General features: G+C 36.0%; 1 protein-coding gene across 1 annotated transcript in view; it reads left to right on the top strand.

Moving 5' to 3' along the window:
* LOC132119620 (inositol 1,4,5-trisphosphate receptor type 1-like) overlaps nt 1-18604 on the top strand; it is a 118522-nt gene that overhangs the window by 93489 nt on the left and 6429 nt on the right. Inside the window, exons 53-60 of the mRNA XM_059529742.1 lie at nt 1321-1443; nt 7355-7530; nt 8412-8576; nt 8742-8931; nt 9628-9714; nt 10720-10865; nt 11576-11741; nt 12702-12862. Of these exons, the coding sequence (XP_059385725.1) occupies nt 1321-1443; nt 7355-7530; nt 8412-8576; nt 8742-8931; nt 9628-9714; nt 10720-10865; nt 11576-11741; nt 12702-12862 (1214 nt within the window). The remainder of the gene's footprint in view (nt 1-1320; nt 1444-7354; nt 7531-8411; nt 8577-8741; nt 8932-9627; nt 9715-10719; nt 10866-11575; nt 11742-12701; nt 12863-18604) is intronic.

Here is an 18604-nt window from a genome sequence, read left to right as displayed (position 1 = left end):
ACCACGGTTCTTGTTTGCATCTTTGGGTCTTTTGGTCATGAGCTGCTAATAAAAAGGAAGGTGTGAACTCTGTGTTAGTTAGTAATGCACCTATGTGACTGACATGTGAAGGCTTTTATAAGACTGAATCAAAGTAAAAGCAATGTTCCATTGCCGCAACCCCAAGTCATGAGAGTGGCGGCCTGTGTGTGAAAGTCCCCTCCTCCAGTTCCTCTTTTCAGACAAAAAACCCCTGTCAAAATAGCCATAGCACAGAAACTATACCCTCCAGCCAGACTTCTCAAAGAATCATAGGTCAAAACAAAGGTGCCGGTTGAGGTCAGCCAGCTTTCGTATATGGTTTGGCCCTGCTAAGGAACCCTTTGAACTCTTTGGTATTGTTTCTATGTTTTATTATTTCAGTTTTAGCTGCGGTTGGTGAAATTGGTCTATAAAACTGCGCAACTGATCAAACAGCTTCTGTCTTAATCCAATATGTGTTTTATTTGGAATAACATTAACTAAAACAAAATTATATTTTCAAAGGAATTCTAGAAGTAACGAAGTAGAGCATTGGATGTTGCCCTGATTGGATGTAACTGGAAATGTGCATGGTCAGCTGGATCACATTTGAGCTTGAGATCAATTAGAATTGGTCCTTGAGATTGCCATAGAAACAAACATACAACGGTCCTTGTGTTGTTTAGTAGAAGGCTGTAGAATGACATAATGCAATCAATCACCTAAAAAAAAAAATCAACTTGGAAGTAATAAAAGCTGAGCAGTGCTGCTTGGAACATGTTAGTGACATCATCCGTTATTTCTTCCCAGCTGGCTTTGTCGTTTATGTAAGATTATTTTCTTTCTTCAAACCACAGTGAATAAATTGTTTCTGTATAGGGAAACAGGCAGTTTTAAAGGTGCAATGTGTAATTTCTGACTTAATCCCAAAACCAAACAAAATTGCAAAAATAATTACTTTTCACACTAGTTTCAAACACTGCCATCATCCATTGTCCAGGCAATCAGGTGATCCTGCTCCAAATTCACAAGATTGTTTCCCTGAGTGGAACAGAAGTCACACACTTGGCCAAAGGCTTTTTGGTGCTTGTTTGAATATTAGCAAATGGTTCCAAATAAAATCTGTCTGTTTATGTTTGTGACAGAACCATGTATGTGGAGCTCTGACATGGTGTGCATCAGGGCTTTAGTATTGGACCCTTTTAGTTTTGTGATGGCATCCAAATAAAACTCTGCAAAGGTGCAAATTATGCTGTGTTAGTGTACGTTCCTTTAACTTTTGGAATTGAATTTTTGTTTTTTACTTGCTGCCTCCTCCAGCTCAGCCCATCCTGTACTGGTGTTCCCGTAACATGTCCTTTTGGAGCAGCATCTCCTTTAATCTCGCCGTCCTCATGAACTTGTTGGTAGCATTCTTCTATCCACTGGAAGGAGTGCGTGGAGGTGAGACATAAGTATTTTTACTGTTTGCCATGAAATTCTGTACAAATGTAATTTGTATTTCTTTTCATGTAATGTTTATAAAAATAAACACACAAAAATATAATATTATAAAAGGAAAAAATAAATATAATTTTAAGTATAAATATAATTTCTGAAGTATTGTAATATAAGTATTTTTATAATATATTGTACAATAATAGGTATATCATAATATATATCAGGGGTGGTTTCTTCATTAGGGCGACACACCAAGTGCACCAAGTTCTGCCTCTGTATATATAGTCCAATCATCGTCAAGTCACTTTATGTGGAGTACCACCACTTTTTTGGAAGATTTCACAATGGCCAAGAATCACCCCGAGTGTTCTCGGGGGCTAGGTTCCAGTTAATTTTTTTAGTTTTTATTCTAACTTCCCTCCATCTCATTAGCTCGGATGTACATCATGAATTACGTTGTATGAGTGTCTACTGCTGGCAGCACCTTTGCAGTGGGCTGAATTGGAACATCCTAAGCCCTTGATCACTTTTGAATCTGCCATGCAGTTGATTAATTATTCACATTTTTGTCTTACAAATTAGTTTGATGCAGTATTCGGTAACACTTTAGAATAGGTAACACTTGTTAACTATTAATTACAACATTTTTCTCAGTAAATTCTTAATTTGCTGCTTATTAATAGTTAGTAAGGTAGTTGTTAGGTTTAGGTATTGGGTAAGATTAGGAATGTAGAATAAGGTCAAGTAGAATAAGGCATTAATATGTTCTTAATTAGCACTAATACATGGCTAATAATCTAGTAATATGCATGCTAATAAGCAACTAATAGGTGTTACCTATTCTTAAGTGTTAACCAGTATTCGATATGTATATTGGTATGCTTAGGCTGTTATAAATGTAAATATATATATATATATATATATATATATATATATATATATATATATATATATATATATATATATATATATATATATATATTAGGGCTGTCACTTGTCTGTCTGTCTCATATACCTTATTTTTCGGACTATAAGTCACACTTTTTTCATAGTTTGGCTGGTCCTGCGGCTTATAGTCAGGTGCGACTTATTTATCAAAATTAATTTGACATGAACCAAGAGAAATGAACTAAGAGACATGAACCAAGAGAAAACATTACCTCGCGGCTGTAGACGGTAATGTTTTCTCTTGGTTCTAAATAAATGCGACTTATAGTCGAGTGCGACTTATATATGTTTTTTTTTCCTCATCATGACCTATTTTTGGACTGATGCGACTTATACTCAGGTGTGACTTATAGTCCGAAAAATACGGTATATCATATATATTATGTCTTAATACTTTTCTTTTTGTTATACTGGAATAAATCATATTGGGATATATGCTAAAATTGTTGGATGTGGTGCCCTACCTAGAACGTTTTCCACCAACCGCCACTGATATATATATTTATCAAATCTCTGATCTAAACATGCTGGATACTAGTGCTCTAGACATCCAATGCCAAATATTCATAATAGAAAATGTGCTTAAGTCCTCTGTAATTGTTAGAATACCAGTCACAACTTTGATTAACATTGTTAGAATACAGACTGCTATTTTCATGGAGAGTGCAGTCAGCAACAGATGCTGGAACTTGACACTTCACTGACCTACTTTCAGCACACATAGCCCCCGAAAGACATAATTTGGCCTACATAACAGAGCTCCAACAAAAATGCTGCTGACCTCACTTCTGTCATGACACATCTTATATTATTGATTCATTCTGAGTGATATGATGTCCTTCACTTACCTCAGTAGCATTCAATTCTCTTGTAGTTTATATAGTTAACATTTTCAGCCCTGCTATTTATTTTCACACATTCAATCAAGCATTTAATCAAGAACAAAAAACAAAAACAAAAATACAGACACACATCTACCTTCAGACACATCTGAAAGCATTTCTGATCCAAAAGCATGCGTGTTATTTATGGGGTGTCATAATTATTTACATCGCTTTGCTGCATAACCCGTTTATTGATTACTTACATAACATGTCACCTGACTCCAGCGCTCACACGCACACTATTGCCCTAATCTCATAGTCTGTGTCTATATCTCCTCCCTGCTCTTACTGATCAAAAGTGTGTGTTTGTATACATGTCGAAGCAATACGACATCTGTTTATGTCAGCTGAGATTTGACCCTGAAACAGAGACCCAGATAAAGACAAAACCCTGGCAGTTACTTCATTCTTGCATCACAGCTTAAGCGCAAGCTGCCTGTGTTTGTGATCAATATCATCCTACTTTCAAATATAACCGATGGCGTAACTAGGTATGTGTAATGTTTCTTAGGCCTCTCTGTGTTTCTTTCGCTCTTTCTTTTATGTTGTGTTGAGTATTGATTGTCCAGTCATTGTGACTGACATAAGTGCCACATCGTGACTGGCATAAACTCTGCATTGTTCTGTCTGGGGTCAGGCTCTGAGGGGTCCATTGTTTTGGGCCTTTCCCTTTCTCAAGCGCACATTGGGCTTTTAATTGAAATCTCTTTTAGTCTCTAAAACAAAGGGCTCCTCTGGGAGCCAAAAACACACTGAACTACAGCTCTGGTACAGATTCAATATAGGTTACGATTCTAAAAGCAAAACAATAAAAGCTGATAAAGGACATGTTAAAGGTGAATTTGAAATATTGCCTATGCAATAAACATGACTGTAAAATGATCAGTAAACTGACCAAATGTTTATAATAGGCTGTTTGATATTTAACAAATAATTATAGAAGTAGTTCATAAGTTCATCTTCTTCTGCACAGCACATGCTCTTTGACTGTCTGGTCTTCTTTCAAAGATTTTACTGTTGCATGTACTTAAGTCAAGGCCACAAGTTTATAAAAACAGAAACTTTTTTTTTCACTTTCATATGATCAACTCAACCTTTTCTTTAGTGTGATTGTTTATATATATATATGTATATATATATATATATATGTATATATATATATATATGTATATATATATGTATATATATATATATATAATTTAAGTTGATTTATTATCATATCACGTTTATTTATAATTTATTTATAATATTTTTTATTATTTTTTATAAAACATATTTGTGAATATGTGTATTTATTTATATTTAAATTCTATTATTATTATTATTACTATTATTATAATAACTTATTAGTAATAGTAGTAGTAGTAGTAGTAGTAGCCCTTTATTGTCAATAGTCACAAGTACCAGCGAAATTAGCCATCAACCTGTGCATACATGCATACATGCAATATGACAAGGGGGTAGACAGGACAGGAAGACTTGAGGAAGAAATACAGCATAACATTAGGGAAGTGAGGAGAAAAAAAACAACACCCAGACTATGCTTCTTTTGGGAGTACAGTTTGAGAACAGGAAAAACACCTCAGCAACAAAAAGCACACAATTATGCACAAAAAGCAACCATTATGAAGTGAAGTGAAGTGACATTCAGCCAAGTATGGTGACCCATACTCAGAATTTGTGCTCTGCATTTAACCCATCCGAAATGCACACACACAGAGCAGTGAACACACACACACACTGTGAGCACACACCCGGAGCAGTGGGCAGCCATTTATGCTGCGGCGCCCGGGGAGCAGTTGGGGGTTCGATGCCTTGCTCAAGGGCACCTAAGTCATGGTATTAAGGGTGGAGAGAGAACTGTACATGCACTCCCCCCACCCACAATTCCTGCCGGCCCGGGACTCGAACTCACAACCTTTCGATTGGGAGTCCGACTCTCTAACCATTAGGCCACGACTTCCCCATTACGTTGTTATGAGCATAATTCCAATACAGTCTAATTTTAAAATTCTTGAATTTACAGTAAATTCTCAGCAGCCCATAATCCTGCCTCATTGTATATCATATTTTGTCAGTTCTTATTGTCTGTTTCACACCTTATCAATTTCATTGTGGGCACTTCGAAATCGATTGTCGATCTTTTTTTAGAAGTTTGTTTAAAGCCTCTCAAGCTGATAATAAAAGGCCTTTTGCAGAGTTCAGTAGTTCCCTGTACAGTATTTGTAAAGGTCAAATGAGACGCCCTTCAGAATTCCAGAATGTGTGTAAGAGTGGCGCAGGGGTGTGTTCCTTCCCCTCCCGCCCCTCCTGACAGAATGAAGCCATTCAAACATGAATAGAGCTTCAGAAGTACATATTACTATTATTATTATTATTTTGATTATTTAATATTAACACTGTATATTAATAGTATTTAATATCAGTGGTATACATTTTCATATGCTATTTAATACAGTATCTTCTGTACAACCAGTTCTTCACAAATTATATTTTGAGTGAAAAAAAAAAAACTATTGTGAACTATGTTCCACTTTTGCTTTAATGACAGTGGCATTCAAGCTGACACAATCAAAGCCTGATAATCATTTCTCCAGATTATATTGATAAGCGATTCTAAGATGATCTAGTGCTTCATTGGAAATGTCACGTAATTGGTGTTTACTTGATTAGTGACCTAGAAACCTGAAATATTTCTTCTTCGTTTAATCTTGTTTCATTGTTTAACATACTCAAAAGCCTAAAACTTGATTTCCAGGTTTAAATAAGATCTTGAATCCTAGATTTTCAGTGTAGTCTGTTTGTGTGTGTGTGTGTGTGTGTGTGTGTGTGTGTGTGTGTACGTTTGTGGAAATGAATGGAGCCGAGGCTTTGACGTCCTCGATTCTGAATATTTCCTGGCCGCCCACCAGCCCTGCCTGTCCAAACCGAGTCCGTCCTTGCTCGGTCCCCGACGCTCATGCATCTTTCAGCTGTGATATTTTTAGCACGCCGGGTGATGTAACAAGCACCTGTCATGTGGTCTACTCGCAGGCGGGAGAGCGAGTGAGTGAGCTGGAACCATTCCCTCTGTGAAGATCCTGCAAATCCGACTGACCTCATTTTTCTTCTCTGCATACACACACACCCACTTAGCAATCCTACTAATATATTCCAACATAAGACCTTGCTGTACTGTACGTTTCATTGCCGTTCGCATAGAACAGGACTTAAACAAGGATTAAAAATGATGCCAGAGCAGCTGATGACAAAGCTCCATCGAACCTTAACATATTCAAATGTGTCACACTTTCAGGGTTATGTAACTTTTTTTTTTTTTTTTTTCAAAGCATCTTTCCCTTGAGGGCTAGAATGTGCCCGAACATGTTCAACAGGTGAAACTGCAAGCAATTCAGGGAATCCTATTTAGATCTGCTGTACAAAATTGCAGTTTCAGATATGCAGTGCAGTCATGGGTAGTGACAATGAACATTATCTTAGCTTTTCATCTGCCCTTCTGTTATTTCTCAAAAATAGATAGAGATAAAAATGAAATTCTGTTTGTTACAAGCCCATATGACTTACGACCTTGAAGTTTAGCTGAATTTCTCGTCTCCCATTTTCCATATGCAGTAAAAGTAAATGAGCTGCAAAAAAGCACCTAAAAGTACATTAGCAATCCGTATGACTTGATGGTCTGAAATTGTATGAAATGTTAATTATATGGTATTTTTTTGGAGCTCAGTACAGTTCAGCACAAGTCTTCATTCACATCTTCTTTTGTATTCCACGGAAGAAAGAAATCATGAGGGCAAGTGAGTGATGACAGAATTCTCATTTTCATATTTCCATAATCAGATTGAGATGGCCTGCACATGTTGAAACAACCTAAAAATGACACAATTCCCAGAAACACACTGTGGATTGTTGATTAAAATCAGTTGAGGACCTGAGATAGTTGAACACAAGGCCTGAAGCATCGGTGATGCTGTAACCATGACAGATGGCATGATAACATGTCACTTCTGTGTTGTTTTTTTGTTTTTTTTTTATCTCAGAGCATGATTGATGGCACTAAAACGTGTTTACCTCTTCTTCCTCAGGCACCCTGGAGCCACACCTTTCTGCACTGCTTTGGGTGGCAATGTTGGTTTCACTGGCCATAGTTATAGTTCTGCCCCAACCTCACGGGATTCGGGCTCTGATCGCTTCCACTATATTACGCCTCATATTTTCAGTTGGCCTGGAGCCCACACTTTTCCTTCTCGGAGCCTTCAATGTGAGTGAACGACAGTTTTTGACAAAGTTGTTAGAGGGCAGCTGGGTGTGTTTTGCACTAAGGTGTGTCGTACGTCACTGGTGGATTCCACACGGCTTTCACAGTCCTCACACAATAACACTTCCTCTAACTGTGTGCACACTTAGTATGCATCCTAAGCAACTATCAATTCCAGAAGTTGTAAGGGGTTGTAAGATTTGAATCTTTCTAAAGAAAAATAGAATAATAAAATAAATATTTTACTTGGAAATACCTACCAAGACTGGATTTATTTGACCAGAAATACAATAAAAACATGAATACTGTGAATTATTATTACAATTTAAAATAACAGTTTTCTATTTCAGCCATTAAACCATGATAAATTAGTTTCGATGAACAGGAAATTCGAAAGAACAGAATTTATTTGAAATGACATTGTAACAACATAAAAGTCTTTACTGTCACTTTTGATCAATTTAATGCGTCCTTGCTGAATAATAGTTTCATAAATCTGACTCTGAACATTAAAACGGCAGCATGAGCTAGTAACTTTTTTGTTGCTGTTACAAACAGACTTGCATCGTTTAGCAATAGTTAACAGTTAAAGCTTGCCTACATTATTGAATGTCATTAGCTGAATGCTTTTTTTTGTGGTTTTATGTATAAATAAGATTTCAAAATAACTTTATGGAAACATTTCATTCACTGCGGACATTGAAAACTGATACAATTACTTTAGCCTGTAATTTGTGGTTGCGATTCAATTGTTTGTATATCCTTAATGATACACTACAGATAAATGTTCTTATTGCTACATTTTACCTCCGCTTTTTATATATGAGCCAAAATTCAGTGTGTAACTCCAATGAAATCTCTTAACGCAATGGTTGTGATTTCAGGTGTGCAATAAAGTGATTTTTCTAATGAGTTTCGTGGGAAACCGCGGTACGTTCACAAGAGGATACAAGGCAATGATCATGGATGTGGAGTTCCTGTATCATCTGCTTTACCTCATTATATGCAGCCTTGGAGCCTTTGTTCATGTCTTCTTCTACAGCTTGCTTGTGAGTAATACACGAATACACTTTCACTCACTCCATCAGACATCCCGTAACCTATCTTTCACACACGGACGTCTCTTCTAACTCTGACCTCTGACCTCTCACACTTTCACCAACATGTATATTGTGTTCACGCACACACACACTCTCATCTTACTCTCTCTCCAGCTCTTTGACCTGATCTACCGAGAGGAGACGCTGTTAAACGTCATCAAGAGTGTAACCAGGAACGGCCGCTCGATCGTTTTGACCGCAGTGCTGGCTCTCATCCTGGTCTACCTCTTCTCCATCGTTGGATACATCATCTTCAAGGATGATTTCATCCTGACCGTGGACAGGATATCCAATAAAACACTTGGTGAGAAAAACAGATGGATGTTGCTGCAAAGTTTAACTTTAAAAAAACATGTGGCAGTCCACATTGTAAATGGGAAATTCTCATTTTAATGTGAAAAAGTTATGTATACTACCATTTTAAGTTTGAGGCCTATTTTTTTACTCATAGTTTTATTCAACAAGGATGCATTAAACTGACCAAAAGTGAAAGTAAAGCCATTCATAATGTTAGAAAAAGATTTCTATTTTAAATAAATGCTGTTCTCTTGATCGTTGTATACAAAGAATCCTGAAAAATATTAAGCGGCACAACTATTTTCAACATTAATAATAATAAGAAATCTTTCTGGAACAGCAAATCATGAATGATTTCTGAAGGATCTTGTGACACTGTAAATAAATAAAACACAATAAATGACATTTCAAAACATTCAAATAGAAAACAGCTATTTTTTATTATAATAATATAATAATCTTGTAATTATTACAAGATTATTTTTTACAATATACAGTTTTTACTGTATTTTTGATCAAATAAGTGCAGACTTGGGGAGCATAAAATCTTACATACCCCAAACCTACAATGATATTAAATTATTTGTTATAATAGTATATTAATCATATATAAATAAATATTGATTTCATTATAAAATGCAATGCTTCATTAAAAGTAACATTTTATAGTTCCTAATCTAATCTGTTTTCCCCCTATGTTCAGAGCAATCCGCAGGTAAGATGGGAGAGTTCCTGGCAGGCTCGGTGTGCCGGAAAGAGGAGAACTGTTCCACAGAGACCATGATGGATGGTATGAACCCCATCACCCACAACAGACTCATAGTTAAATCTGAGGATTATGGCCTGGTTATGAGACAAGGAAAGGAGAGACTCTGTGTCCTCAAGAATCCCTGGTAGGGTATCTGGGTGTGTTCAGGGTCAGAGGTTAATGACACTCAGGAACTAAATGTTCAGCAGGTTCATGACCAGGTCAGACCAGTATAATTCAGATCTGTAAGTGGGTTTTTGAGTGTGTACTAATATAAAATGCAAGGCCAGCCTAATTTGGCCACTGGAGCTGATCGGCCAGTATGAACCTGAACCTGTGGTGCATCTTACCTTGTTTAGCTCATCAGTTAACATTAAAAAAGATCTCGCTTTGGCGAGTTTGAAACGTAGGCTAGCTTTGCTTTTCTATAGTGTTACTTGGGTTTAACAAATGATCAACGTATTAAACATAGTACACACACTACTGCTAAAAAGTTAAGGGTTGGTAAGATATATGTTCACTTATGCTCACCAAGGCTGCAAAATACAGTAAAAACAGTAATATTGTAAACTGTGATTTAAATTTAAAATAACAGTTTTCTATGTTATTTATTCCTGTGATGGTCTTTAGTGTCAAATGATCCTTCAGAAATCATTCTATCATTTTCAATTTTTCAGTATTCTTTGATAAATAGAAAGTAAAAAAAAAACAGTGTTTATTTAAAAATATAAATATTTAGTAACACCTTCGCAATCATAGCTAGCACCACTCACATTTTCTTTAATGTTCAAATCTAGTTGTATATATAGTTCTGTATTTGTTTGCAAATTATCTTTGCTCTTTGTGAATGTGTAATGTGTGTTATGATCTGATAGCTTTGGGTCCTATTTTAGGAAAGCATTTAACCACAAATGCTATTTTTGCTTTAAGATTTGCATGTATAGGACTGTTCAGACTGTTCAGAACATCCCACAGTAATACAGAGGCCTTTGTTAGATTAGTTAGACTTTGTTTGTTTAGCGCTTACTGATGTTCTGTTTCCTGCAGCTGTGGTAATGCAATCGACTGCGGTCGTGATTGAGGATAAGGAGAGGACGTGTGACTCGTTGCTCATGTGTATCGTCACCGTGTTGAGCCACGGCCTGCGGAGCGGCGGTGGGGTCGGAGATGTTTTGCGCAAACCTTCTAAAGAGGTAGCACACAAAGGCTCAATATTAATTTGGGGCAGGACTGCCTTTTTATTCGAGCTATGGCAGATGGGTGTTCAGGAAGCCTGTTTGAAAACAATCACCTTTTTTCCAGTTCCACTTTACAGAAAATGTATTAAAATAATATAAAATATTATATTATTATTATTATTATTTAAAGAACAAAAAAATTTTTTTTTACTTAAAATAAGATAATCGTTACTATAAAAATAAAAACATACTATTAAAAATGTACACTTAATTTATTTCAGCTTTCAAAGGAAAATTTCTCATTTTCATTTAACTTGATATCTGAAATACTTTATAAAAACTATATATATTTAATAAAAATGACAAAAGCAACAAAATAATTCAACTTTAAAATGAAAAATAATAAAAACAAATTCAAATTTGTCATAAAAGCTATAATGATATCTCACTTATTCTAACATAACTGTTGAATAATCACACACTTTATTGTCGTTACAAATGATTACTGATTGGAGCATTTCGAATAGACAATCAGTCCCTTTTTTCACTCTTATAGTAAATAATTTTTGGTAAATCAGGCCTTTAGATATTGTAGTTCTCAAACTCAAAGATAAGAGTAGTTAGACAGAGTTAGAGGAACACTGGTCTATTATTGGATGTTGATTGGGAGGTTGAATTGGAAACAACACTGATATTAAAACCTCCTCCATCTCTTTTCTCCGTAGGAGCCTCTTTTTGCAGCTCGTGTGATTTACGACCTCCTCTTCTTCTTCATGGTCATCATCATCGTCCTCAACCTCATTTTTGGGGTCATCATTGACACCTTTGCTGACCTCAGAAGTGAAAAGCAGAAGAAAGAGGAGGTTCTGAAAACGACTTGCTTTATTTGTGGTGAGTGTCTATGCATCCTCAATGCCAAATACCCCAATTATTGCTTCTCTGTCGATGGCCTTATACTGGAATCGTAAAACGTTACCACCAGAAGGATAAGTTATGCTGAACGCTTTCATCTAGTACACTTTTATCCACTGACTTACACAATCCTGGGACTGAGTGGGGCATGGGATGTAAGAAAGATAAAACTGTTTAGCTCCAGCATAAACATTAAGACCCCTGCTCTTCACCAGAAGTCTTACTCATAACTCACTGCGGAGGTGGTGGAGTGTCTTCCTGGTGCCACTTGGCGTGTCTGACCATGTTAGTGTGAGATCAGCTGTAGATGCTCATAAATCTCAAAGTGCACACACCTATTATATGGTATAAGGACGCTATTTTTGACTCATGTCTGTTGATATGAATTATTGAAACTGCAGTTTGTTGGGATTCAGTTCATCTCAAGATCCATGACTAACACTTATGGGCAGATGAACAGAACAAACGTGCAATTAGAGAGTAGATGACGTGTTGCAGTCAAGTGACAATTTCCCAATATGTACTCACCAATCACGCATCCAAATTAGACTGTTTGTTTGTGACCATCACATGATTCAGATCCTCTGTTTGCTCATAACACGCACCATTCACGCTTGTATACAAACAGTTTCCCTGTGGTTCTACTTCCTCTTCCAGATAGTACAGTTTTCTTTGAAACCAAACCAATTTTAAGAGAAAGAAACTTTGTTATGCATCATGTCAATGTCAATGCCTCTCTCTGAATGAACTGCATAGAGCTAAATAAGTTCCTGAGCTTAAAAAACAACTGATCATTGGGGAGCTTGTCACTTCAAGATAACTCTTAATCTTGATCTTCTTGACTGACTTTAAACCTTAGAAACCAGGTACATGTGGCCAGGCCCATTTACAACAACTGCTGCAAACTCATTTTGTTGTAACTGTGTTTCTGCTCTACAGGATTGGAGAGGGACAAGTTTGACAACAAAACAGTGACATTTGAGGAGCACATTAAGGTGGAGCACAACATGTGGCATTATCTCTTCTTCATCGTGCTGGTGAAAGTGAAAGACTCCACGGAGTTCACAGGGCCTGAGAGCTATGTGGCCGAAATGATCCGGGTAAGGGATCTGAAGTACAACAGCAGACTTCATTTCAGTTTGAAATACATTTAACATACTAGATGGTTATGGTAAGATAAAAAGACAATATTTCCAGCCACAACAGCAGTTTTTTTTTTTTTTCCACTAAAGCATCCTTTGTCTAACCATTCGTTCGGTTTAAAGGAATATTCTGGGTTCATTACTAGTCAACCTCATTTGACAGCATTTGCAGTATAGTTTTGATTACTGCAAAATTTAATTACGTCTTGTCACTCCTTTTGTTTAAAAAAGACAAAATAATACAGTTACAATGAAAGTGAATCTGTAATCCGAATAGTGAAAATATTCACTGTTTCAAACAAATAACCACAAAACACAAACAATATATTTTAAAGAAGATATTTTCAACTTTACAGGTTTGTTGCCATTACAATGTAATCCCTAAAATGACCAATAAAAAGTGACAAATGTAAGTCTAATGAATAATTTAAAAGATCTTTTTTAACAGACGTGATCTGTTCGTAAATCAGTTAGATTATTTTGTTTTCTTTAGAACGAAATTAATACTTTTATTGAGCAAAGAAGCATTCAATTGATCAAGTGATAATAAAGACTTCATCATTTTGAACTTTGTATTCATTAGGGAATCCAAAAAATTGTGGTTTCCAAAAAATTTCAAGCAGCACAACTGTTTTCAACATTGATATTAATAAGAAATGTGTTTTGAGGACCAAATCAGTATATTAGAATGATTTCTGAAGGATCATGTGACACTGAAGACTGGTGCAATGATGCTGAAAATTCAGGTTTGTATCACAGGAATAAATTACACTTTAAAATATATTTAAATAGATGTTTTAAATTGTAATATTATTTCACAATGTTAGTTCTTTCCTTTTTTTTTTATCAAATAAATGCAGTCTTGGTGAGAAGAAGAGACTTCCTTCAAAAACATTTTAAAAAATCCAACGGTAGATTAAGTGCTTTTAAAACAATCACATTTTTGATTTTAAATCCTCCAAAAAAACGCCATTCACTACCATTGCAAGTGTCTCGTCATAAATTATCTAGACAGCAGTCACCTTTCAGGAAACTGAGGTCACTATAAGGTAATTTAACCTAGGGCCATAGTCACATGATGATAGGAAATCAGCCAATGGCATGGAACGGTTTTGGATCAGTGGATGTGTTTGTTTACTGCTGAGGATTTTTTGTGAAATCTGAAAGTTGATAACGCTGTGATAACTTGACACTGAGCGTCTCTTTGTACACCCAGTGAGGGAACCAAAGAGTTACGATCAAATAGCACATTGATAGGGTGTTTGTGTGTGGGTTTCTTTCCCACTTAGAGAAGCAGAGCTCAGAGAAACCGTTTTGTATCAGATTTCCAGCCATGCCATGATGGGGCATGACTACCCCTCAGACACATTTTTAGATTTTTTTTGTTTTAGTTGAGTCCACAACCCTGGGACAAAAATGAACAGTTTGGTTTGCTGTGGGGAATGTGGCCTACTTTAAGCTTTACCTTCGGGAAAGTGGAGTACTTAAGGTATTTTCCACCAGATTCCTCTCACTAAATCCCTTTAAATGACCCCAAACCTTCTCCTTTGACCTATGTAAACACAACTAGGTGACCTTAGGTCTCTCAGGGATGCCAGTGCTCCTGTTTGCCTTCAGAATGGAGTCTTAAGATGTTCTGAAAATGGTTCTGGATGTGTTAATCCTGAAGAAAAGCTGTGACAGCACACACACACACACACACACACACACAGCTCACTTCAGTTAGTTTACTAGAGGAGCAGGAGTTTCCCTCATGATTGCAATATGTGCGTACACCTTTGCTTTGTATGCATGTGTTTCTCTTAAAATTAATTTCTTTGCTAAAGCACTGTGGACTTTTTCCTCAGAAAAACACTTTTAACAACTAGAACAAATCACTGGATGAATAGCAGTCTGTAGCTCAATTGGGTTATAAAAAAAAGCCTTTCAAAATAAAAGGGCACTTATGTTGTTCATTTAAACATCCTGTTTTATCTATATTCCCTTTTTATAGGTCATCATATGCTTTGCTTAATGCAATGGCGTGGAACTTTTAAGGTTAAATTGACTTTTAAGTAATTTTGGGTAAAGAGAAGTGCTCAGGAAAGCCCCTTCTGCACAAGTGGTTGTTCTTTTGACGCAGATGGCGCAGCTTCGGTGGGTTCTGACACGGTTGCTGATCTGTGTGGTGTCTTTTGGTCCAGGTCCCAACCTCCTTGGCGCCTTTCGAGGGTTCCCCATGTGGTTTTGGGAAGAATCACCTGACTTGGGATTAGTTTCTCTTTAAAGTCAATTCGTGATGCATCAACAGTGATGCAATGTCTTTCTTTGTGTTTTTTTGGCTAAATGCCTGAAATAAGGTCTGAGGCATCATATGACATCAAATGCATCAGTAAAACCCTATTTAGGTTTTTTTTTTTTGCTTTTTAGGTGTCCTGAAAAAATGGCTAAATGGGACTACAGAGATTGTTTTATAACCATAAACATTTGTGGGTCACAGAGCTTATTTTCTGCAACAATTAATCAGAAAATGGAAAGATGCCACTGGTTATTTGTTGAGGAACTAGAGGGATGCTACAAAATGATCGAATCTCTGCAGCACTTTATTGATTTTAATTTCTGCTGTTACTGTGCTTAAAACAATTACAGCATATGCACCTAAATTTTGTTTAATATAATGTATCAAAACCAAAGAGGAAAGACCTTTTCTGTTTGATCGTCTACTTTCATTCAGGTAATTGAGGTTAGATCAAGCGTTATGTCTGTAGGTAGAACCCCTACATGAACCTGCCCTTTTCTCTTCAGCTTTTTTTCCCTCGTGAATATTATTCACAGCTTCGTGATGACGTCTGTCATAACTTCTGCACTTTGAAGATGTGCGTGAATGCTCAGGTCCCGTTTAAGCCCAGATGCTGTTGTTGCTGCTACCACAGAGCATCCTGTCTTAGTGTGTAGGCTCTTGTGGTATTAGTAATGAAATTCACACTTCCCTCATTTCCATTGAAGCAGCAGATACAGTTGAAATTGATGTGGCTAGAGCACTCACACATTTACTGGCAGTGCTGTCAAGTGTAAACAAAGCTTAGGAAATAGAGGTTTAAGAGGGGGCTGTTACGGACGCACCAATGTGCAGAAGCACACCCAGATAAGTGTGAAACCAAAGCAGCACTTTAAAAAAAATAAAAATAAGACACGTTACATTTGCCCCTTTTTCCGTCATGCAAATAAGTTCTGTTATAGATTATTCATTAGAGAGACAGTACATCCAAAATGTTTTAATGATTTAGTATTTATGGTACTTCCCCTCACATCTTTCCAAACCTGTATCATTTCTTTATTCTGTGGAACATAAATATATTTTGTATTATGTTTTTTATGGCTTTTCCACACATAGGAAGTCAGTGGTAACAATATTATGTTACTAACAATCTTCATAATATAATTTTTATGTGATCATATATGATGACACATTTTCCTTTTTGGATGAACTGTCCCTTTTAAGGATTTTTTTTTTTTTTTTTTTTCTTTAAACGTAGAAGTAGTTGTAGTTCTCATTTCTGAAGAAGTAAGACCAGAGGAAGTGAGTATTTCAGTGTAGGTCGTGATGCAGACATGTCACTATATCCTCTTGATTTATATCCAGCATTAGAAATGGTGGTTTTTATTTAGTTTTTAAATGTATTGGTTATTTGGAAAAAGGGGATCATGAAAAATAGCGAAAAGATTTGCTAAACATCCGTTTACAAAATGTCAGATATTTTAAATGTTGGTTTTACTTCAACAACAAAAATAGCTACAGAAATTTCCCTTTTTTTTTCTTAATTCATATCACTATTAAAGATAGTGATTTTTCTTTCTTTCTTTCTTTCTTTCTTTCTTTCTTTCTTTCTTTGTGACATGTTTATTTTTCAAACATTCAAGAAAAAAATTCGAATATTTAATAATAATATTAAATAATTACATATTTGCTAAAAGTTTGCTTCTACGTCTTTATAATCACATATAATTGCAATTCTGAGAAAAACACTGACCCAGCCTCAGGTTGTGAATTATTTATGTATTTATTTATTTAGTTTTCCACTTATGCATGTTGTATTTTACTTTTTTATTTGTTTATATGATTTGTTTGTTTCATGTAACATTTTATTTTCATTTATTTAAAATAAAAATCATTTTAAAATAAAAATATGTTAAGAACGCATATTTAGGATTTGTTGGTTTGTGTGTAAAATTACATGATGTTGTATTGCTTTCTATTTAGACAGTTATTTTAGCTAGTTGGTTAGTTTAGTTTTTTATATATGTTTTATAAATGTGTTATTCATAATATTTTACTGATTTATTTAGTGTTTTTCACTAGGCGCTATAGGTTTCTCTGGTTGAATAAAGCTATATTCAGGAGTGTAACAGCAAAATTTGAGTTTGTAGGGCATCAGTCTACGTAATTTACCCAACCTGAGGTTGGAGGGACTGTGGTAGTCTGAACAGTGGGTGACATTTGCTTCATCATTTGACAGATTTCAAAAGCAGACTCAGTCAGGGTGAAACAGGTCTGATTAGCGATAACAGCATGTGCCTCTGTGATGACGATGACGAAACCAGCTGACAGCTGGGCTCCATGCACAGACGACAATGTTTGTGGGCGGAGGTAAACACAAACCTCAACATCTGTGGCAGCAGGAAGTGAGTGCACACGTACTCCTCTCTTGTTCTCAGAATGAGTGCGAGCATTACCTGTGATTTTCCCCAGTGCCTGGGTGGAACCGTCTGTCTGAAGTCTGTGCACACGGCCCGTCTGAGATTTCTGAGGCAAGGGGACTTCTCTGCACCTGCAGTCTGAACAGTGTGTATGTTTTTGTCACACATACATGCATAAGGGGGTAGCTGACAAAATTACATATGCATGAACTGTTTTCCCCGTTATTTTAGGTTAAAGTTCATATAAATATTCAAGGGAAAGTGCTTATTTTTAAATGCTAGGATTGCTCACTATGTCCTATGGAAGCTGTGTTCGGTCTCAGTAAATATAAAATGTTGAAGCAATTCTATTTTTTATTTGTTCTACTAAAAGCATCTTTATTTCACACTGCTTATAAAACAAGCTTTTCTGCATAATACTGCTTTCTTTTGGGGATAGACCACTATAAGTGAGCTGTTTGTTGGTTGAATTCCCTGCTCTGTTGCTTTAAAAAATATTGCTTTGTTTATTTAAGTCACCAATGTTACTTTGAGGTGGGTCTATATGTTTAATTGACCAATGGCAAACAAGGGAAGTGTTCAGGAAACCTGCTTGAAAACAGTCATTATTTTTGCAGTTATCATTGCTGGATTCAGAAGTTTTCATGTGAGAAGTTTTCCTTCAACCAACAACAAACAACTTTGAATTTCTAAATAAAATATTTAGACAATTGGTACTTTACTTCCAAAACTGGTTCTTTGTTGCTTTAAAAAAAACATTTCAAGTTGCCTGACTTTATTTTATGGCTTAACCAATGATCTTACAGTACTTTTAGGCAGGACTATCCGTTTATTTCTTCAATGACAGAAAAGAATAGTGTTTGGAAAAACCAGCTTGAAAGCATTGTCATTGTCATTACTATACATACATTTTACATTTGCGCAAAACAAAACAAAAATTCCTCTGGTGTGAAAAAACATTTCAGGTATCCCATGCAGTCTATCAAGGAATATGAGAAGTCAAAACTTTCATGCATAGTAGTT

Source organism: Carassius carassius, chromosome 38, assembly GCF_963082965.1.
Source record: "Carassius carassius chromosome 38, fCarCar2.1, whole genome shotgun sequence".
Classification (NCBI taxonomy): domain Eukaryota; kingdom Metazoa; phylum Chordata; class Actinopteri; order Cypriniformes; family Cyprinidae; genus Carassius; species Carassius carassius.
The sequence above is the reverse complement of the archived record's forward strand: the minus strand, read 5'-3'. Positions and strand labels throughout refer to the sequence as shown.